General features: G+C 42.5%; 3 protein-coding genes across 5 annotated transcripts; 2 read left to right on the plus strand and 1 right to left on the minus strand.

Annotated features, from left to right (window-relative positions):
- Positions 1-6,330: 6,330 nt before the first annotated feature.
- On the plus strand, positions 6,331-12,853 carry RB195_019573 (uncharacterized protein; the record flags this gene model as incomplete). Of its 2 annotated transcripts, XM_064187487.1 has the most annotated exons (8): positions 6,331-6,426; positions 7,107-7,252; positions 7,652-7,802; positions 8,213-8,319; positions 9,263-9,326; positions 9,386-9,463; positions 12,143-12,211; positions 12,752-12,853. In XM_064187487.1, 8 exons carry the CDS (start codon positions 6,331-6,333, stop codon positions 12,851-12,853), a joined length of 813 nt encoding a protein of 270 aa, XP_064043367.1. The 2 variants fall into 2 exon arrangements, with proteins under 2 accessions (XP_064043367.1, XP_064043368.1); XM_064187486.1 differs by lacking the exon at positions 7,107-7,252 and having other exon boundaries at positions 6,356-6,426.
- Positions 12,854-15,007: 2,154 nt separating this feature from the next.
- RB195_019574 (uncharacterized protein) lies at positions 15,008-15,364 on the plus strand (the record flags this gene model as incomplete). The annotated part of the gene is made up of 1 exon (XM_064187488.1): positions 15,008-15,364. The coding sequence occupies one exon, from the start codon at positions 15,008-15,010 to the stop codon at positions 15,362-15,364; it is 357 nt and encodes a 118-aa protein (XP_064043369.1).
- A 1,828-nt stretch (positions 15,365-17,192) lies between these two features.
- Positions 17,193-23,219, minus strand: RB195_019575 (uncharacterized protein; the record flags this gene model as incomplete). Of its 2 annotated transcripts, XM_064187489.1 has the most annotated exons (13): positions 17,193-17,285; positions 17,397-17,539; positions 17,636-17,778; positions 18,765-18,904; positions 18,969-19,025; positions 19,079-19,165; positions 19,257-19,342; positions 19,401-19,524; positions 19,592-19,711; positions 20,264-20,410; positions 22,114-22,216; positions 22,510-22,653; positions 23,191-23,219. In XM_064187489.1, 13 exons carry the CDS (start codon positions 23,217-23,219, stop codon positions 17,193-17,195), a joined length of 1,416 nt encoding a protein of 471 aa, XP_064043370.1. The 2 variants fall into 2 exon arrangements, with proteins under 2 accessions (XP_064043370.1, XP_013308096.2); XM_013452642.2 differs by lacking the exon at positions 23,191-23,219 and having other exon boundaries at positions 22,510-22,634.
- Between the last annotated feature and the right edge of the window lie 63 nt (positions 23,220-23,282).

Consider the following 23,282-nt stretch of genomic DNA (forward strand, 5'->3'; position numbering starts at 1 on the left):
CTCCAGGCCGTGAAAACCACGGATGCGTATATAAACCTCAGTAGCTTCCATTGATGTGCTCGGATTCCGTCAATGAACCTAAGTGCTCTCCTCTCGTTTCTCACAGGTTTGTTACAATGATAGCGTTAATTCAGGTCTGGGCAAAAGAACGAATTATATGCTGGGTTCCGTTCGAAGGCAAACTATGTTCGGTTTTCCCTACGTTGTGAGACTTTGCTGGGTTTTTTCTGCGAATCGAAAGGTGCTGCAGTTAGTTGCTGTTGCGTAATTCACGGATGTGACTGCGATCACATCCAATTCCTATTGGAAATCCAGAAAAGTACGCGTTGAACAGTCTTGTGTGCTTTCTTCTCCCCAACGTCGCTACGCGATAGAATGTGCGTGGTATTGTTGGCGAAGACTACATATATCGCTTACTTTTTAACCTTTATAGAAGCTGTCAATAGGAAAAAAATATAAAAGTTAACCATTGTAAGTAACCTTGAGTCCAGCTTTATTTGTGAGTCAAAAGGGTTTATAAGTTATGGGTCAAAACTACATGAAGCTAAGTTACGTAAGTGGAAACGAAGCTCGAACTGATGCGGTGGAGCCTAGCAGTTCGAAACGAAGGAGGTCCCTTGCCAGCACCACGCATCGCTGCAGTACGCGAAGGTCTCACCTCGATTCCACCTGCTAACTCCGCTGGCTCGCTTCGAGCGCAGTGCGCTTACACAACTGCATGAAGCTCCATGTACTTCTCACCTGACTAAAAATTCGGTCGTCGTCTAACGTCTGCAACCAAATTAATCTAACTCAAATAAACGGCAGAAGCTGTCACGCGGGGATGTTTGTTGACGCAACGCGGAGTGTCGTTGTTTTATTACTTCCATCAATTCTGCAACCTGCACCTTTAAATTACACAGTACAAAGAGCTTGAAGCCTGGTGCCGTAGCGCAAGCTTGACGCTGTGAACGAGGGGTCACGATCGAAGCTGGATCATCACTAGCGGCCAACAGACTAAAGAGATGAGTAAGAGTCCCATCTCAATCGCATCCAGGTCGTTTCGGCGCGACTACAGCAATGATACAGAAGTGGAACTTTTATTCATGGGCAGTTACTGATATTTTTCAAATCATTCTTGCTATATTATGCAACTCGTGATGTGCTCGTATCGTATCCGTGCGCAGACAGCAACATACGCTCATGTCGGTTGTGTTTCTTTCACTCTTCGAGTGCACAGTGTATATACACCTCACACAGGGCGAGAAACAAAGCCATGATTTCTCTTTTTGGCGTTTTCCTTTGATCCTTGAAAAAGAAAGGGCTGGGTTTTCTTTGCTCCATTCAAAGCGACAAATTTCCCAGGATGATGGATCTTCACTTTAACGAAATTGCTTTCTAGGCTTGCTTTTCATGTCCTTGACAAATGCTCAGTATTTCCAAAGAGCAGGCCCCGAATTTGCTGGAAGGCAATCGAGGATGTACCGAGGCTTCGGAATGCAGCAAGCTAACCACTGGAGAAATTGGGATCGAGCTGTTCTGTCGTCAGCTTGATTGTATAAGTTCATACAGCTGTGAATCGATTATTTTTCGGTGTTAGAACGAATAAACGACTTTGAAAATGGATTGAGTACGCATATGACTTCCTAGAAATGCTTAATACAAGGTCAAAAAAATTTCACAGAACCGAAAACAACGAAAATGCGAAGGAGATCCCTGAAAATGGACGCATTCAGCAATTGCCAAGCATTATTTCTCATTGCTGCCTTTACGACCAAACATACTCTCACGTTCTAGAAAATAAACGAAGTCATTGATAGGAGCGTTTTGTTTATTTATGTAAGTAACAAGCCAATCACTGTGACAGGTAGTGTCTCGTACCATCATTTAGAACGAGTGAACTTACCTACTTAGATGGCCCGTCTTCACTTCACGTGCGGGCCCCAGCATCTCTTCCACTTGTTTCGTTCTCTCACCATTGCCATCCAATATGTCCTTAAGTTTCGTGAGTGACGTAGACGTGGTCCTTGAGCAGTAACCAGCCTACCTCTCAGCTGTTCTATCTGTGGGCGAACACATTACTCCATCTTGCTCGCGGCCTCTCTCGAGGGCGTTTAGCATCTCTTGGGAACCACTCTAGCGTACATTTAGTCTATCTGTCGTCGATTTTTTCCAAAATGTAACCGACCCATATATGCTCAGCTTTGAATATAAATTCCCCTGGGTTGCAGAGGCGGGATAGTGCCCTTAAGTCCAAGACGAAGACCGTCTAGGTGTTGTGTGCGCCGGTTGAACTTCAGAAGACATCATTCAAGGACTCTATGAGTAGTAAGCAGCTTCCTACGTACCAGCGGTGTCTGCTCACCTCTCCGCTGCGTAACAGTGCGCTGGAGGGACGGTGGACTCGAACACATAGCTCGGCACGGAGCTCTTAGTCCGTAGCCTCCCTAGTTCCGTAACCTAGACTATGTATCGCAGTTCGATGGCCAGAGTCACCTCCGTTATTTATAAAGTTCCATTATAAAGCAGCAAAGCTCTTCGAAGGAAAGAACTTAAAAGAACTAAGAATTATCTGAAACGACTATCTAACCGAAGGTATCTAAAAAGAGATAGCATGGTACTTAATTATGATAGAATTAAGAAACCGCGAAAAAAAAAAACGAGGAGCTCTAGAGAGCCTTGACTTGGGACAAAAAACATTCAAGTCGAAATAATAAAGGACAACTAGCAAGAAAAAGACTCCGTTGAATACCCGAAACCAGGGTCAAGCGGGGTGACCCTCCCGAATACGACCCTCCCCCTTCTTTTCCTTATTTTTCTCCTCTAACGTTCCTGTGGCAGTCCTCCATTGCTGCGAATTCAATGTACTGAAAATTTCATGAGTTTCGAAAAGTGGAAAATTAGTCGAGGAACAAACGGTAAATGAGAAAATTGGTAGCTGACCGAAGCGAAGAAATACCATTTATTAGAAGACGCAAACTTGCTGAAATGCTGTTGAAATACTGGTATTGAAATGTTTTCATTTTTATTCTATTCAATTTCTACTCTAAATAAATGAATTATCTTCAAATTCTGATCACATAATATGACGGAAAAATAGGATGGTCAGGTGCATAGGTCGAACCACAGAAGGACGAAGAAGAAAAACGAAAAAAAAATCAACATTTTGCCCCTGCAATATGACAATGTGGCCTCCTAGGTTCAATTCTCAGCTGAGGCAAAATTTTTCAAAAGAGACAGAAACTTGAAACAAACTCTGAACTTTTGAACTGAAAAACGAAGAATTTTATTCTACCTAGTATGCAGCAGTTTAAAAATTAATTTAACAAAATTTAACGACCTAAAAAGGTCAGATTTTGTTAAATTAATTTTTGTGTATATTGTTGGGTCTGGGAGATAGCGAATAACTTCGTCATAGGAGCACCAAAAGAAAGAGTTTAGGTAGTTTTTGAGAGAAGAAGGTTTGCCCTGAAGAACAGTCACAACGCTGTTTTTTTGGAATTTTGGTGCGATGAAATTTAAAATTTTCCTACTTTTTTTGGATTTGTTCCTTCTAAATTTGAGAGAACCAGACGATCCGGGAAGGAGAAATTTCGCACACGCACACCGCAACCGACTGTGCAACTGCACCACGCTTCACGCCGTTTTGACCCGACTACTTGAAGTGTGTTTTATATATGTAGTGTATTTGTATGTGTACTTGTGTATGTGCAGTGCATGTGTAGCGTGACATGTGTTTGTTTACTTGTGTGGTATGTGTAGTGTATGCGCATGTGTATACGTATACATGTGGTGTGTGTATGTATGTATGTGTGTATGTATGTATGTGTGTATGTATGTATGTGTGTATGTGTGTATGTATGTGTGTGTATGTATGTATGTATGTATGTATGTATGTATGTATGTATGTATGTATGTATGTATGTGTGTATGTATGTATGTATGTATGTGTGTGTGTGTGTGTGTGTGTGTGTGTGTATGTATGTGTGTGTATGTATGTATGTATGTATGTATGTATGTATGTATGTATGTATGTGTGTGTGTGTGTGTGTGTGTGTGTGTGTGTGTGTGTGTGTGTGTGTGTGTGTGTGTGTGTGTGTGTGTGTGTGTGTGTGTGTGTGTGTGTGTGTGTGTGTGTGTGTGTGTGTGTGTGTGTGTAGTGGCGTTCGTGCTGTGGTGAAACGGTGAACGAAATGAACGAAATTCTAGGGATTATTCTAGGAAATTTTAGGAAGCAGTCGGCTTTGCACCGACTTGCACCAAAATTTGCACATGGACGCCTAATTCAAGGTGCAGTTACCAGAACACTTTCCGCTTGAAGCACTAGTACGACTATATCGATCATATCGATTTCGTGTGCGTAACGAAGTAGAGGAATTGATAAAGTGTTTTATAATGTCTTATAAAATTATTAGTTCAAAATAAAACGAGTCTCCTGTAGTAGCAATATAAATGCTGCTCCTATTTCTTCACAAAAACATTTTTAAATGTTGGTATACTGATGGAATTGATGCGACACAAGTGAATCCATCGAAAGTCTTCCAATACCTCACTTATACGTCAGATACTTTGAAAAGTTTGAATCGTAATTTCTTTGTAATTTGTAATTCTTTGGACACTGGTTATTTTTTCAATCTCGAACACCCCAAAAATAGCACAAATCATTCGCATCGTGAAGGTGCTGGTAGCGAACAGATTTTCAAACATCGATGAACGTCACTCTTAAACAATTTAGATTTTGCTGCATTGTGGCTTGGAGATAGCACTTGGAGACACAAAACTGTTGGTTTTCCCGAATGTACAATACGACACTCTTTTTTCTTAGCTAAAAAAAATTAGTGTAACTTTTAGCATGTACTTCTTTGTAGTTGATGCTCTAAGAGAGTTTTTCTATTGTTAAAATAGGAATAAGATGTGGTAGTTTTTTTTTTATTAAAAGCCTCCGATTTCTTCCTTTCTCCTCAAGGAATTTCAGTGCACCTCTCGTGATTTGTCTTCCAACTGTGATTTTCAGGTGACACCTACAGATTACCATAGCAGATGATCATTAATACTTCTAACTGAAATTCCTCTAGTTTTACTCTGGATGCTTTAGGAGAAGTAACATAGAAGCCGTATTCTTTGTGAATCTTCTGAAATGGAATAACAAAAGATTTTAAAATTACCTCACAACTTGTCCCCTATAGGATTCCCTCTCTCATCTAGTCTTGATTGGCAGGTAATTACGCAGAAATCTCTTAAGACGTTTTGTAATTAGCTGCTATTCACGTCCTGTTATCAAGATTTCTCTTCCACGATTGGCGCATTCCTAACAATTTTAATGCCGTTAGCATTTTCAAAAACAACTTTTTTTTAAATCAACATCTGGTGGCGATCTCTTTTATTTTCCAATAAGCTTTTCAATAGATGTTTTTTCCAATGTAATGGTGCAACTTTGAAGAAACCAGAATAGTCTCATTAGCTTCCTTTCTTCATTTCCGCCATAATATCAAGTTGGTGAAGAATTTTATCTTGAAAATTATCCAGTCTACTGGAGGTGAAGGGAAGTACCGTTGCTTTTCCGATGTTTTTATTTGTTTTCAAATTTTCCATTCCTTATCTGTGAAATGAAAACGGTTTCTGATCTAAGAAAACGTTATTGAAATGTAAAAACACCTCTATTACCGGCCGATAAGATCAGTAATTGATTCACCAACAGATTTTCCAAATACAGGTCAAACAGAAACCTCTGTTATTTAAGTTTTCTAAATTGAACTTAAAAAACAGAAAACTCCAAACAGCATGATGTTTTAGTTAGTTCATTCGCCATTTTCTGCGCTTGCCTTCCCTTATGAAATACTTCCTTAAAATAGTCACTGTAAAATAGTCACTGTAATTATCTACCCATATAGGTTCCAAATATTCAAGGACGTGCTTGAATAGTGATATGCCACCCATTTCTTTCTTTATTCTTTCTTAAGCTCCAGCATAGAAAAAGTTCCAATGGAAAACCAGATAAGCTTTGAAGAATAAATAAATAATCAGTAAAAAAATTGTTCGTAATTTCAGCTTTTGTACGATGTTTTGATTCTCGTAGTGGAATAAGTTTTTTAACGAATATATTGGGAGGAACATGATGTACAAGCTTTATTTCAAATAGTTCTTCTTTTCAATCGACAAAGAAGAAAGAAATAGGAATCAAGAGACTGTGCAGGTAACGGTTTCACAATCCTAAAGGGCTGAATGCTTCCATGGCCTGTACAACAGAAGTTGCGTTTACAAAGTTTTATTTCTCTTCGTCTCTCATTCATCCTCAGTGTTTATTCGTTCTTGCCTTTTGTTCGCGTATATTTTGAAATATTAATACCGGCAATGTATTCAGGATTCAGGATTCAAGATGATTTCGTTGTCTCAGTTAACGCGACTGGACAAGGATATCCTGACGCGTTCATGGAATACTGTATCACGGTTGGTAGTCGTTGTGATTTGTGCAATTTGTGTAGCAGCGCAGAAACAGAAAGCAACGCGTGCCCAAAGCAGAGAATTGCCAAATCACGAAACGAGTCTCCAGAACATCTTGCAAAGTTTCCCTTGCATGCGTAAAAATTGTGATCAGCGTAAGCGTGAAGAAAACATTAGCTGTCACGTTTCCACCATCCATATAAAAAATTATATTAATTATAGAAACATTAATAATACCGAAAACTGCCTGAATGTACTTTCCACGACGTGCCAATATGTGTTCACAATCAAATATGCCGCAGTCCTCATCGGATTTCGCTAACCTTAAAGGCACCGTATCACGAAGCAGATAGTGTGGACACCTCATTGGTCTTCGACCGCTCGCTCGTGAACGCGTGCGTGCTTAAGGACAGCACGTTCTAACGAATACGAAAGTTCTAACGAAATAGCACTACCTCATACGAACAAACACTGTTTCCAACACTGTTTTCCAGGACGATTAGGAGGAAATGACTGAAGCTAATCATAATCTACACTCCGTGTTTTGTATTTTACCAACTCTGCCAGTTTCGTGATGCATCGCCTTTGAGGAGGAGCGCAAAAAAATTGATGAAATCGTTTGCTGCTGCACCATGTCGTCAACGAGCTACGCATGTTCGTGATTAGCTTCGTGGTTATCCCTAAAGGTCAAGTCCCATCAAATTCAATACGATAAAAAAGTCGGGAACGCGATCATCGTCTCGAGCAAACTTCCACGTATTCGACTTGCATCGCTCCTCATTACAGCTCAGTACAGTACTGTTCAACACGTTGCTGTACCAGTCCTTCAGAGGTTCTCCCGCAGATCTGATTACTTTAATTTAATTAATTTGAACCCAGAATTCTGCCTGCATCTTGTACGACGCAGGAGAGTCTCAATCAAGAAGTGGCAGAACTGCTCACTTCAGCTGCTGTAGATAAATGGCGTTTGAATTCTTCTAATTTCTTCGTTTAGGGTGCCACCTCCCTCTAAGTGTTCGTGCAAATTTTCGTGGCAGCCACAGAAAAATTGGCGCTTTATGCATTAGTAGATATCTTTTGATATCCATATGTAATTTGAGTGAGTGGAAAGCGTAAAATTTCAGTAGCATGTTAGATGCGTGAGTGTTTCTCGGTAGCTTAAATTGTGCTCTCTTTACAGTACCGATATTCGAGATTTCTGCACATTGACTCCGATGTGATCATATTTAAGGGACATAGAATCTCTAGCAGTGGACATCTTTGAAATGATATTTGAGCAAGTACCCGACGCAAAGCTGATGTTCCCCTTTATGATGAGGGATCAACGAGAGGATGATAAGAAGTCCAGTGAACTCATTTTCCATGCTCTTCGATTTATGCAGGTGGGTGCGCCTTTCCTACCGTAATCGCTGAGTAAACTATTTGAAGGCATCACCCCACGAATCTGAGGTGGTACGGATTTCAGGTGGAGTATTCGTATACGGCATAGTAGGTTATTGAGAGGAGGGTAATTCCGTCCATTTCTTCCTAAAAAAAATTGCCGTAAAAAAACGGCCAGACTTGTCTGGGCGCACAAGGCTGGCGCGCTCCAGTCGAACTCGTTGTATGAAATGGCGCGCCGGAACGCTCGAAGCCGTATCTTCAGGGCCGTTTTTTACGGCAATTAGGAAGAAATGGACGGAATCACCCCTACTTCATAATCTACGATCCCGTGTACGAATGCTCCACCTGAAATCGGTATCACCTCATATTCGTGGGGTGATGCCTTTAATACACACTTCCGTGCACTTAGGTTATTGAAACTACGATGAATCATTTGGAAGAACCCGAAACGTTAGATCCAATCTTCCTGAACCTCGGGAAAATTCATGCTCGACATGAAGAGCAACTCGGTTTCAGGTACGTTGACATGTGGCTTTGAAATCATATCAGATGTCTACTGTGCACTGCTTTCGCTGCCTTTTTCAAAAAATACTAGGAAAAGAATGAATTACTCGACAGTATGAGAAAACATTGGGAACAAGATATCAGCTAAATAATAGGTAATTATCAGGACCATATTTTAGAATTCTCCGCTCTAAAGTGTTAACGGATGCTAGTCTTCAAGCATCTAAATTGCTGCAAACATTTGGCACTTTCGGAAGGCATAAACTGCCCATGTAGGACTGTCCTTGAATCTTGGAACGTTGAATTTGTGGTTTTTCATTCATTTGCTTCAGCTGTGGCCAAGATTGGCAATTATCTTTATTAGCAGCTAAAGTTTCGCTGTTACCGCCTTTGTCAGAGCCTGGAAAAAGCCGTCAGTATCAAAGCCGTCAGTATTTTCTGACGCTGACAAAGACGACGCTTTTCTAAGGGGTAACGTGTGCACAGAGGAGCGCTCTAACATACCTCGCAATGACCGAAGTGGTTTCCACGCCGTTTTTTTAAAAGGCTCAGCGAGAGATTAGCGGAACCATCCAGTATCTATAATCTACAACCCCATCTCGCGGGTTCCTTGAGTGCAATCACGCTGGTTTCCGCAATCTAACGTCTAATGTACTTCCGAACTCCTCGCTGTGGGTTCTGCTTCATGTCAAAATCGTGAGAAGCTGCCTTCAAGGGAACTTTGTGAAAGCGCAAATAAGTTGAAATGATACTGCATGTATGAAAACCCATATGAAAACTACTGTTGCCTATTTAACTATTTCAGTCCTCACTATTGGTCTGTGTTCAAAGAGTGTGTGTTGTTTCACTTCAGGAAGGCAATGAAGACAAACGGAAAGTGAGATTTTGGCCTGCATACAACAAGATCGACTCATTGTCAAACTTTCTCTTCACACTAAACTCGTAACCTTTATAGATTATGCACGAAGAGCAGACTATCCGCCCAAGAAGTTGATTCCTCGATTATACTGTGGAGGGAAGTAAGCAGTCATCGACTCTCACCTGGAACTTGATAGTTATGTCGCTCCATTATTTTCAGGTGCTCCGTTTTATTATACTGCACATGAAAACTGGACTCGAATCAAACGTGATGATCCGGAAAGCTAACCGGCAAGAGGTACTCAGCTTACATGTATGCATGCAGTTAATCGTAGTCGCTTTCTCTTCCACAACGAAGCATGCTAGTCACAGGAGTTCAGTGACGCTTACAAAAACAATAAAACTCGATTTTTTTGTTTCTTACCTGTACCTCTTTAGATTTTCTCTCTCAAAAACATCACAGTTTTCAGGCAAAATCGTGGAAGAAAGGTCATTGTTCTTTAAAGGCATCACTCCTTCACGAATCTGAGGTGGTACGGATTTCAAGTGGACTATTCGTGTAGGGGATCGTAGGTTAATCGGGGGGTCGATCGTACGGGTGAATCAGTCCATTTCTTCCTAACTGCCGTAAAAAACGGCATAGAAATTTACGGCTTCAGGCGTTCTGGCGCACTATTTTCTACAAGGAGTTCGACTGGAGCGCGCCAGCCTTGTGCGGCGCCGCATATTCCGGTATTCCGGGTTTTTTTACGGCAATTAGTAAGAAATGGACGGAGTCACCCCCCTCTCCATAGTCTCCCATCCCATATACGAATACTCCACCTGGAATCTGCACCACCTCAGACACCGCCTTTAAAGAAAGCGTAAGAAAGCGTGGCAGGATGAGGGATAATTGTTTCACGTGCCACGTCTGAAACTACTTTTTGTTTCTGTCAAAATGTAACTCGACCTCGACTTTCCTTCGATTTTAACATGGCGAACGTTGGGTGCTAATCACTGAAAGCTCAAACACACCAGATTTCCCTCAAAAGGATTGTAAACAGTCAGTTAACTGGAAACTAACGTCGGATTAAATAGCTGAACATTCAAGTAAGTTATTTAACACATTTTGGCACAGTAACGCACCAGTTGGCGGAACAACGTTACTTGTATGGAATGCCAGACATTCTCTCCTTACTTCACATGTGAAACCTACGTTAAGTGAAGTGAAGTGAGTAAAGAGTAAAGCGTCTCGCTTAACCAGTGCGGCTGGGAGGCGCCACTACGTTCGCTTCAATTCAGAATCGTTTGAGGTTTACGAACGTGTAACTGGCCAGTATAGTGACTTGCGGGAGCTAGCCGATGTGCATTATTAGCAATGCCTTGTTCGTTGCGAAGAAGTAGAAGCAGGTCCAGAAGCCGAAGAAGACATAAGAGGCACCTCAGCCGTTAGTCGTTTGCGGATTTTGCGTATAACTGGTACTATATTGTAGATCACCTCAAACACCATGAGAACTCCTTTTCCAGCAAAAAAAAACAGTAGAACCAATTTAATTTAATGCAGAGCCCAATTTATGCACTATTCACCTCAACGGAGTTTGATTTCGGTGTCGTACATGGGTTCACTGAACACATTTTGAAGACTCGTTTGGCATATTGTAACAGGCACCTCTCCTTCCCTCTCGCAATTCTTAGACGTTCATCTTGATCACCTTGACTCCCGTTGACCTTCGAACTGGTCGAGCGGGCGCCAGTAATTCTTCCATTTGTCCCGATCGCGTGCCAGAGTAGCCCGGTGGTTCCCCCTTTCGCATGGGACACGAAGAGCATCATATTTTTCTTTGAAGGACTTCGTGAAGAAATCTGACCATCGGGTCGGCGATCTTCCTGTAGTGTGCTTAATATCGCGGGGAACCCAGTCGCTCACGGCTCTGGTCCAACGGTTGTCATTAAAGCGCATCACGTGTCCGGCAGACCTTATTTTACTTTCCTTGGCAAACGCGGCGGCGTCTCTAATCTTCGATCGCTGACGTAGGAGAGAACTTCGAATCCCGTCCCTCACTTGCGTGAAACGGGATACTCCTAGTATCACTCTCTCAATTGCACGTTCAATGACGCTCACCTCTTTTCTTCCTGCTTGCGAAATGCCCAGGTTTCCGAAGCATAGGTCAAAGCAGGAAGTACGGTGGTGTTGAAGAGGTGAGCACGGAGCCGGGTGTTCCTGGTCTTCTTCACTACATCCTCAATGCTCTTGTACGCTCCCCAAGACGCTCGTCTCCTTCTGCCCAGCTCGGGGGTCAGGTCGTTCATCATGTTCAGTTCCCGACGCAGATAAACGTAGCTGGTGCATTCGGATACGTTCGTTCCGTTGAGCCTGAATGGGGCATCCGAGACCCATCAGTTCCGCATGAACATCGTCTTTTGTAGATTCAGCTGAAGATCGATGCATCCACATGTTTCGTCGAATTCGGTCAGCATTCGTTCCGCTTGGCTGATGCTAGGTGTTATCAGTACGATGTCATCAGCAAAGCGCAAATGGTGTAGCTGCCGACCATCAACCTTCACTCCCATGTCGTCCCATTCCAACTTTCGCATTGCGTTCTCGAGGGTGGCTGTGAATATTTTGGGTGAAATTGTATCACCCTGTCGAACCCCCCTTTTCACGTCAATGATGATGTTCTTGTAGAATGGCTTTTTTTTCTTCTTTATTATTCTTAGACGTTACCAGAACGAAATATCTTCTGAGATTTTTCTAAGCTCTAGTCCTCTGGCAAATCAAAATCACTGCAGCGAGTTCACATCAACAACCAAGACGAGAGGAGTGGTCGGCAAGGAAGAAGCCAACGCAACGAAAAAAGTGAAACTTCGATCCCCAAAATCACATTTCAGTTGTCTCGCATAATATCTTACGACTAGATGTGTCAATTGTTATAAAAAACTCTGAAATTCAATCTTATGTAAAGATTACTTCCTTCTGTTTGATCGTTATTGATTCCAGGTGATGAACGCTCTGATGAACAACAGTGACTTGCGTTCGTTGAGAGACACAAAGCACGGAGTACCACAGGTACGGCAGGTGTAGTAGGATCAAAACGACATGAAGCACGTACGCAATTGCGTAGCTTCTCTCGAGGCGCTTCGATGGAGCGTAGCGGCTGGGAGCGTGATGAAACCCTTGCTGGCACCAAGCATCGCTGCAGTTTGCGACAGTCCCACCTCGGTTCCAACTGCTGCCTCCATCGCGCCGTTTTGAGCGCGTACGCAAGTGCACCGCAACTACACTGGTGATTCGTGTCGTTTTGACCCGACTATATAGTCGAGTCAAAATGTACTGAAGATTGGTACACCTACATAAGTGACCACACTCGAAGCGGCGCGGCTGAACTAGCGGTTGATATCGCGGAGAGACCATCGCGAACTGCAGCGGTGAGTGGAGCTAGGAAGAACCCCGCTCAATACGAACCGCTACGATCCACCGCGCCGCTTCGAGCGCAGCCGTTTGTGTAACTCCACCGTGTTTGACTTCACTACTTCTCCTCAGTCAAAGAAGTAAAACCATACACAGGAAATTTTGTTTCCATCACTTTCTCAGAATGAACTGTTTCAGGCATCAGAAGAACTGCATCGAAAAGTTCACAGTTTCTTCGTGCCAGAATACTTTTTGAAAAAAATGCCCCAGTTTGATGCCAACGAAGGAGATTTGGGATGAGATGACTAGGCCACGCCCGTTGTGTTACTGCCATATGAATACGATCCCTTGCTCAAAATTTCGCAGTAAGAACTCTGTCTCGTTAACTGTTAAGCACCTGTACCATTCCGAAGCCTCACAAAGCAAGTATTTATATCTCTTCAATAAACTTTAAAATCTAAAAAAAGGAAAACAAATAAATAAAGTCGTAATCATTCTGTGTTTTTGCTCCTCTCGCTTTTATCTGTACAATAGAGCAATCATATAAACAAGATATATGATCTTTTACATAATATTTTCTGAAGCATTGAATGTATAAGGAGAGCCAGATAACTCGGAATTAAGTTCAATTTGAATTCTTTGCTAACTTTTATTTCCTCTTGGAATGCTATCCAGCGTTAAAGTAATACGCAAACATCATGCTATATAATAACGCGCTTAGTCCGTGTGTGTTTGTCTGTGTGTCACGAAAATACTTCTTAATGATGCAAAACTCTGTACCGGTGGAGTGCCGAACCATTGCCATGCAAAAATTTTCAGAGCTCCTTAAACACGCATGTTGGCTTAGGCAAGTTAGTTTCTCTCATATGTTAGTGAGATTAAATAAACTTTTATGTGAATGTATACTCCCAAAATTGCTAACTATCATGCTGTACAATAACGGGCTTATTCTGCCACGTGTTTGCGTCTGTGTATGCGTGTGTCTCAGTCAAGAAATTCCACAGAAGGAGACAAATACTATGGCGTCGGTTTGGTGCGCTGAAACCTCAACGCGGTAAAATTGGGTGAAACGTGTACTGCGACGTCGAATTCGTGCCCCGCAGCTAGATAGTTGTAAAATGGGATGAGGCGGGTCACACGGGATTGAAATGGTGCGCCGGTGTCAGAAAGCTAGAGGGGGGAGAGACGGGTTCCATTCCGTCGGAGTGCGCGGGAGCCCCAACGCATAAGTGACCACACTCGAAGCGGCGCGGCTGAACTAGCGGTTGATATCGCGGAGAGACCATCGCGAACTGCAGCGGTGCTTATGCAATAGTGATATCCACGTCATTCCATGATAGCGTTTCCATGGTTCCTTCGCATATCTATTTCCCAGCATGTCTCCCTAACGCTGTTGTCATCCTTTTTCAAAAGGAGGTAACACACGTGCAAACGACTGTTTAGATGCAATAGGTAGTAACCAACAGTTTACGCGACCTGACGTAGAACGTCATTTTTATCACTACAATAGTGATATCCACGTCATTCCATGATAGCACACCATTTTTGCTGATAGCTGAGGACGGAGCAGACTCATACTTCGAATAATGTTCCAAATTGTGGAGGTTTGAGGGAAACATAGACGTGAAATCAAGCTGGATTGCTCTCCAAGTATAGAACTGAAAGTTTAAGTAAAAAAGATAAAATCATTCATCTATACTCGAGTTTCCGGGTAAAAAAATGGATAAAGCTTTGATAAAAAGCAATAATTTCCCAAAAAAAAAAATGTCGCTACTGCTATTTCTTATTGGTCGGTGAAAACGAGCGGAGCGAACACCAAAATAAGTCCGAAGTCCGGCTTTAGCCGGACGTTCAGGCCGGTTGATAAAATAATCGTAAATGAATGAATCAGCACAGCAGAGTTTTGAGCTTCAACCTGAACTCAGCTATTTTTAAAACTCTACTTGCTGGACATACGCCTATTAATTATTAAATCGACTACTATAGGGCGACTCAGTAGTTCTTGGTAATGCAAAGAACGTTCCTATGACACAACGAAGGGGAAGTAGTTAGAGGTTATCACGCATCTCCGAGACATCGGAAGAATCGAGCATATGATTCCAAAGAATCTTGAAACAATGAAATCTCTGAATGGAGAATGAAGCTTCAGGAATGTTATATATTTTAGCTTTTTAGCTTCAGGAATGTTATATATTTTAAGAGCTAGTTGAAGCGAATCAAGATTTAAGCAAACGTGAGATTGATGGCAATTGGGGCGAGTACAGTGATCTAAAAAAAATAATTCATCAACACTTCCAAATATGGTAATTTCTATCATTTCTCGCCAATTCAAAGGCTTACACGGTGAGGAATGTAGCATACTCATTAGGCATATAACAATCAACATAATCTTATCTACTCAACTAATCCAAATATTATTCAAACTGGAGCAGGCCTTCCTTAACTTCAATCACGATGTCAATTACGCAAGAGCAACTTCGAGCTATCATCTTCTATGAATGGCATGGCGGCATTGGAGCAACGGCAGCAGCCCACAACATCAACATCAAATTGCACGAGGGCGCTACTACCATCAGGACTGTCAAAGACTCCGACTTCGAAGACAAGCCCCGGTCCAGCGGTGGCGGAGTCTTCGACAGTGACAAGTCCTCACTGTCGAAGACTCCGCCATTCTCCACCTACGCTGTCGAAGAGGATCCGAAGATCAACTTCCGCAGTTTTGCGACGAGACTCGGTTGTAACCATTCGTCAGTCGCCTCCAGGCCCTTGACTACAGAAAAGTGCTGGCTCGATGGATCCCTCACACCTTGACGGATGGCACCCGTTTACCCGGGTTTGCATCTGTCAATCTTCGCCCACATCGAAAGTAGTTTCTTGAAGATCTTATCACTAGAGATGAAAGTTGGGTCCTCTACGACTGTAACGTGCACCGTGCCGTGTGGCTCCCTCGAAGAGAAGACCCGCCTACGCAAGCCAAATCGGACCTCTACCCCAAGAAGTGTCTCCTTTGTTGCTTCTGGGATTCGAAGAGAATGCTGCTTCATGAGTTGCTCCCACAAGGCCACACGGTCACCGGTTCCATATACCCATATACACTGGTCAGCTCGCATCGCCCGTTCGAGAAAAACGGCGGAGACGAGCTTCGGCGCACCTCCTCCACGATAACACTAGGCGCCATGTAGCTAAGGAGACCCATGAAAAACTGGAGAAGTTAGAGTGCCCCATCCCCCTATTCTCCCTACCTTGTCCCCTAAGATTACCATTTATTCCGGCCCCTCAAGGATTTCCTAACTAAGGAAATCTTTACCAATTTTGCAAAAGTCGAAAGGACGGTCAGCGACTTCTTCGACTCCCAGTTTCCTCATTTCTGGGAAAAAAGGATCGCTGACCTGCCCATTAGGTGGGGTACTGTTGTAATTAATAATGGTGATTGTATTACTGATTAATTTCTATTTTAAACTTAAAGTAAAAAGTTTAAATTTCTGGCGTTAATCCGCTTAGGATGCACCCCCACATTCATTTCAATTCAGAATCGTTTCAGGTTCACGAACGTGTAACTGGCCTATACAATGACTTGCGGTGGCTAGCCGATGGGTCAAGTCAGTGTTTTTATCCTCCCAGACAAGTCTGGTACCAATTTATCGACCCCGGAGGGATGAAAGGCTTGGTGAGCACTAGGGCGAACCTCCGATCGATCGTGCAGGAAGCAAAACCTCTAACCGTTACACTACACCCGCCCATATTTCTTCTATATGGGATATATATGACGCAGTCAGTTAGAGGTCCGCTGTAGCTACACGGTCGAAGGTTCGAATCCGCCCTAGTACCCACCAAACCTTTCATCCCTCCGGGATCAACAAATTGGTACCAGGCTTGTCTGGGAGGATAAAAACACTGACTTGATCATCGACTGTCCCCCGCAAGACATTGTATAGGCCAACACACGTTCCAAAACCTCAACGATTACGAATTGCAGTAAAACGCATTGGCGCATCCCAAGTGGATTGATACGCCAGTGACTTTATCCTTTATTCTATTGTAAGCTGTGTAAAAAAATAAAGCAGAAAAAGTGACAAATGGTGACAAAGCTTTCTGTCCAGGCTAATATATACTAAATCCTAAAGGCCAACGAAATCATCTGAACTGGCGAAATCTTTTTTGTAGGAGTAATAAGCAACATCCACTGCGAGCGAACATCACTTCGATTTTTTTTCGCAAAGTTCAAGGACGATCTCATAAAGACCGATCATACGGAATAATATATGGAGTCTGGATCAAAGCAATCTTGCTCGACTTTGGAGAGGAGATGTCCTCTATTAGTCAACACTCGCTGACGATCAATATTCTTTGGTTGCGAGTTTTAGCTTGTGTTGAAGTTGGAGTGTTCGCAAGCTTACACTTATTCAAATTCAGAGCACCTCAAATAAAATATATGTTCAAAATATTTATTGTACCCGGCACATTAAATTACGAACCCAAGTGACCGAAACAAAACGAACAATTAACTTGTTTTTTTTTTAAATAAACAAAACAGAAATTAGTTGATTGTTGTGAACAGAAATTGTAAACTAAAACGTCAACGATGAACAATTTGAAACAATATCCGTTGAATACTGCTGACCACAAATGAAAAAATGGCTCAGACTGAGTATAACTCCAAAACTTTCGTCGCCTCTTCTATTTGCTCTTGTATCCGCCTCCTTGGGGCATCTCCAGCTACATCTTTCAGGCTCTAGGATGATGTAGAATTTTCTGAGGATATTTTGTGAACAACATATAAATTATGAAGAGTAATCACATGAAAATGAGTATAAACACATAGGACAGTAATCAAGTAATGTACCTTTCCCAGTCGAACCACCTGACTATGATATTCAGGAATATTTCGGAATATTCGAATGTACCTATCTCCGCAGGTGGCGATAAGACGGCCGCAAGGTGAATATCTAATGACATGAATACGTTGGTCGGCATGAACTTCAGGCACTGGAAATTGATCGTGAAAACAAATGAAGGATGTCATAAAAAAAGGTAATTGGCCATTTTTAGCTGCAAATGTTTTCTGCACTATGAAAAACTTACATTCCGGAAAGTGTTCATTTCCATCCTCACTGCTAAACACTTTAAGGGTGGATCCGCAAGCGACAGCAAAACTTCCACCGGAAGGACTTACTGCTAGACGAACACGATCAGAACTAGCTCCTTTCAGCAGGGTCCATACACCTCTAAACTTCTTGATTTCATTACAATCACATTATAACATAATATCAGAACAATTGATGGTATTTGGAATATAAGAGGCAAACAATTCGGTCACATTTTTCAGTGCACTAACATGGAGCATATAAAGTCCTTAGATGCGAATTATGCATATACAGTAGATCCAGAGTGCTACGGGAATGCTTCATATGCGATGTTCATTGGTTGTAGAGTGACCCCTAGGAACCTATCATCGTTCCATTTCGAGTTCCCTTCGAGTTCTTAGATCATCAAGCGTCTTAATAAACATATATCAAGTTAATCATATAGTTAAAGATTTACCGACATTCTGAGTATTTCATTCGGAAGTAAGACCAATAACAAGGCTTTGTTAGTCCTCAAGTATGGTTAGATCGAATCGAAGTTGCACACCGATACATCCTTTTTTAAAATCGTCAGTCGGATATTAGATCGTTATGGTTGCGAACGGCTGGCACTGCAGAGATGAGTGGAGCCAGCGACCATCCTTATCAAATCCGCAAGTTTCGCTTTCGCAGTTTCAGGACGACCGCTTACACTATTGTACCAAACTTTAGGTTGTTTTGATACCAAATATAACACAGTACTGACTAAGACACGTTAATCTTACGTATCTCCGAAGTTACTACAGCATCGTCAAAATAGTTACTGATAAAAAAGACATTATACGCAAACATTCGGATAAATGAGTTCGGTACGAACGAAACCTTCGTATGCTGCGCCAAGGCAACGACGGTGAAAAGTACACCATTCAATCGAAAATTGCGTAAAACACCTTAGCAGAACAGGGAATCACTTGATGCTTATGATAAAGATCAAATGCTTCAGATGTAACTGCCTTTCAACTAAATATCAAGACCAGGTCCTACTTGCCGATGACAGTTTACGGCTGTATTCCTATGGAGTTAGAAGATGAGAACAGGCGCGAGTGGATGTTATAAGTTCTGGAATTTGAAACCAACAACAAACCTACTTATTGAGGACTTGAGCCTCCTGGCCTGCTTGATAGCGAATATCTGTATCGAATACCCTCCAGCAGCCATCACGAGACACAGTGATAGCACGAGATGAATCAGAGTTGAACGCCACACAGAACACACCAGAATCATGCCCCTTAACCATAGTTAAAAGCTGAATTAGTGGAAGTCTTGGAAGTGTAGAAAGAACTGAATAAGACCTTTAAATTGAATGCCTTCTTTGCATCTTGGAATACACCTTCACGATTGAAAAGCACCTAAACCGCAAACGTAGACGAGTATTTCGGAAACTCCTTGGTCACAAGTGTACCTCATATACGAACACGTCCGGTGTAAAACCACATGTAGCAACAAATCGACCATCAGGAGACAGCGCAGCATCAAAGAGAGAACTCAGCTAAAAATGTTAAATTCCTGTGTAGTTGGCTAAGCCTTAGTCCCCCAAGGCAGCAGTTAGGTTTTTTGACAAAACCTAGCATGAAACAGACCTTCGGTTCTAAAACTTTCAGGATGTTTCCATGGATATCGTACAGTACAACTTTCATATCAGGAGAAGCCGACATTAAGAACTTCCCTATATGCAGTAAAATCATCAGTCGTATCAATGATAAAAGAAGTTATCATTAACAAACCTGTTGAAGAAATTCCGCAATGCGAAATATCTAAAGCATGAACAGTGGGAAACGATACATTTTCAACATGAACGAATTTGTATGCACCACCAGCTTCTTTTTTCATCAGTTTGAAAACTGCCAACTAAACAAACTTTTACAACAACATTGCAGATTAAACGAAAAAAGGCGCTGTAAAAGTGCTAATCTACCCTGTTAGAGCGCTTCATGGCAAAGATCATACTCTTGCAGTCAGGGGAGAAGGACACTTTCGTAGCAGTATCAAAGTCCAGAATCTGTCGAACACTCTTGTGTTCCTTTTCCTCAAAATCCTAAATAACACGACAATGAGTTCAAAAGAACCCAGTGGAATGAAACTCACAATTATTCTCAGACACTCGTACCTGACGGACTTCGTGCGATGACCGGCAGAGCAGTCGTCGAAAATGTGACTCGCACGATTATCACCGGCCGCAAGCTTATTAAACACTATTTTGTTATAATTTGCGGCAACTACACTGCCGCATGCAGCACACACGGAAACTGAAAACCACATTGATGTCATAGGCTTCCACTATCGAAATAAATTATTGTGTTTCTTTAAACACTACCGATCTAGTAGAATACTACCAATCTCGGTGATCTACATGTGCGAAGAAGCATGTTCAAAGACAGTAAAGCAAAATACACCCAACAAACAAGAATGAGACAAATAATTGCTCGCTGCCAGTGTGGTGAACCGAATTCGCTCGCTATTCCGTCAGTACAAGTGTTTGAGTAGAAACTACGCAGGATTCCATGCACATACCCAGATGTGTTCATTTCTCGAACTTCGAATTATTGAAAAAAATGCATTTGAGGAGGTGACCATCTGTCACACTTACTCGCACATCCCACAGAAACGCGGCCCTATCGGTGGAGACACTGACAAGTTTCTTCCCGTCTTGTGCGAAATCCATGCCTGTGATGTCAGTTGTGTGGCCTTTGAGAGTTGTGACGGACCATTTGTGCTCATATGAAACATCCTTCGCCTGCAAGCGTAATTGGTAAGCGCGATATGGGTAGACTTTAAAGCGTAAACATTTTCTTTGTTGCGTGAGACTTATCTTGCCGAGCAAAAACTAGCTTTTTAAACACCGCACCTGCATTTTTGATCTGACACAACCCATTTGAAAAAATACTTCCACTATTGTTCAAGCTTAATACTTGTACTCATTGAAATTGAAGTTGTCCTCTTGAATGCATCGCAACAACTGGCTTCGAACTCTTAGGAACTTAACTACTATAGTATTGGCGAACGATACTTTCACAAAAGTTACCAACAGGTTGCCAATAGGTTCTACTACCTAAGTCCAATAAATGTCCTCATGCGAGAGGGCGCGATATGAGAGCGTGCATCAAGCTGTTTTGCATGCGTACTGAGTTGGAGAACGGACTGATGCGTCTGACTGCTCTTAATGACGTAAATCCCCGGATTTGTGGACGGAGCTCCGCGTTTCTAAAGTGCTAATTGTGAACTACCTCAATCTACTCTTTTGGAGATCTCAAACTTAAAGATTTCTCCGAACCCTACCTTTAACATATTCAGCGAAATATGTACGGAACAACATATAGTCCGATGCAACGGATGTTACAATGTGTTAATACGTAGGATCCTATCCCTTGTTCTTGGAGCTACTGAGTCATCCTGAAACCTCCTGGGTTTGTGCAGGGAGTCGTGCATTTTTCTTGTGAACTATGGCCCGTCTCTACTTACCGGAGAATGATCCCAATCTTAAGAATTTCTTCGAACGTTGCGTTAAAGATGAATAATAAGCAATAATAGCGAAGGTAGGAGTAGTAACTACAGTATCGATGTAATCGTAGGTGTTCGTCCAAACAGTGGCGCGTACGAGCGTTTCCGATTGAGTTTTGACACTTTTGATCCTCATTCTCACTGCGGAGATCAGTGGAGCTAAGAAAGTTTCCAACTTGACCGGAACGGCTAGCTCCACCGCACCGCCTCCGAGCAGACGCAAGAGCAGCAAGATGCAGGTTAGGCCCAACTGTACTTATACGAAGGTGAATAGTAACAGGTGGTACCTCTTGCGAAGGCCTGTGTAGAATCGAGGTTATGATTTTTTTTTCCAATAAAATGCACCCACATAGCTTGGGAACCGATGTCCAAGCTCATAAGAACCAGGCTCTAAGGACGAATGCTAGAATATAGCAGGATCAACGCGACACAAAGCTCGGTGCAGTCACGTAACCCACGGAGCGGTGTGGTAGTTGGGATTGAGGGGTGACTCTTACTAGCACCCTTCATCGTTGCAGTTCGCGATGGTTCCACCTGGATCCATAGATGCGATAGTCGGAACCGGTGCTCTGACCCTCTTCACTTTTGAGCGGTTGGAGAAGGGACCTCCTACACTTTTAAACGGTTGGTGAAATTAACCCTTCACTTTTGAACGGTTGGCGAAAGGACCCCCTTCACTTGAGCTGCACCCCATGGGCTAAACCCCCTTCTTCTGAGAAAGGTCCGGCTTCTCATTATCGCACCTATGCCTCGATCCCTACCGCTAGCTCCACCACCCCGCTACCAGCGCAACCGCTTGCGCAACTGCACGTCCCTATGACCTGGTTATACATTGGCGGAGCGTACATCGACATCTCTTAATACTGTGGCATGTCATAAATGACAAAGAAATAGGAAAAGCGTCCTTATGTTTACCATAAAATAAATGCAGTAATGTACCTTTGCCTTCCATTGTTCGTTTTTCTTGTTTTTAGTGACCTTCTTCGCCAATTCCAGTTTTTGTCCACCACCTGCTTCTTCTTCTTCTCTTTCTTCCTCTAATCTAAAATTACTTGTTAAGTACAAACAACACGGAGCACGCTACATATAGTCCGGTCAAAACGACATGAATCACGAGTGTGTTGCGGTGCATTTGCGTACGGGCTCGAAATGGCGCGGTGGAGACAGCAGTTGGAACAGAGTTGGGACCGTCGCAAACTGCAGCGATGGGTAGTGCAGGGAGGATTTCACCACGCTCTTAGCCGCTATGCTCCGCTGAAGCAGCTCAAGAGAAGCAGCGTACGCAATTGCGCACGTGCATCATGTCGTTTTGATCCTAGTATAAGAACAACTAACCGTTGTTTCTCCAGCTCCTCCTTTTGTTTTCGAGAGAAGTAAAATACAGAGGAGATCATGATCACCAGAAATCCCACGAGGGCGGAAACTAGTGTAGGGATGTCCATCTCCTCAAAATTTGCCATGAACTGCTTGTGAAAGGATCTAGATGACGAACAATATTATGTTCTGCTTAGTTCATGTGAGGTACGAAGAGACTAAAAGAAAAACAAAAAAAAACAAAAAAAGAAGAAAGGTAAAGGAAGAAAGCCCCGAATAGTGCTATATACGACAACCGAGAACGTCGGCGTCGGGGAATGATTTCGAGAACATATCAGGTGTACGTGGAGCAGTTATGTTGATTACTCAATATAACTTTGATCACATGTATGTATGCAGGTATACGCCTGAGAATAGATGGCCTAAGTAAACATATGCTTCTCTTTCTGCGCTCATATGTATGCGTTTTCCTCGCAACTCGTAGAGTGGTTTTAACGAAAAGCAAGTGAATACGACAAACAAAAAAATTCTAGAAATTAGGTAAATGCAGATAGATGGAAGTTAGAATGCGGGAAAATAAGGCCAAGGATGAGTTTTCTACAGGCATGTCGCTAGTTTGTTCCAGCTCATAATTCATGATGACTAAATATATAAAGAGAGGGGGAGAACGGGTAGAAACATGAAGATGTTGGGAATTCCCACGCTCCAGGAGATAGCATTTCCTTCGCCATACACTCGTAACGAAGTCAAGAGTAGCTCGATCGAAAGGCCGCTTCGTCGTTTGTGTCGGTGAC

This window comes from Necator americanus, chromosome II, assembly GCF_031761385.1.
Source record: "Necator americanus strain Aroian chromosome II, whole genome shotgun sequence".
Classification (NCBI taxonomy): domain Eukaryota; kingdom Metazoa; phylum Nematoda; class Chromadorea; order Rhabditida; family Ancylostomatidae; genus Necator; species Necator americanus.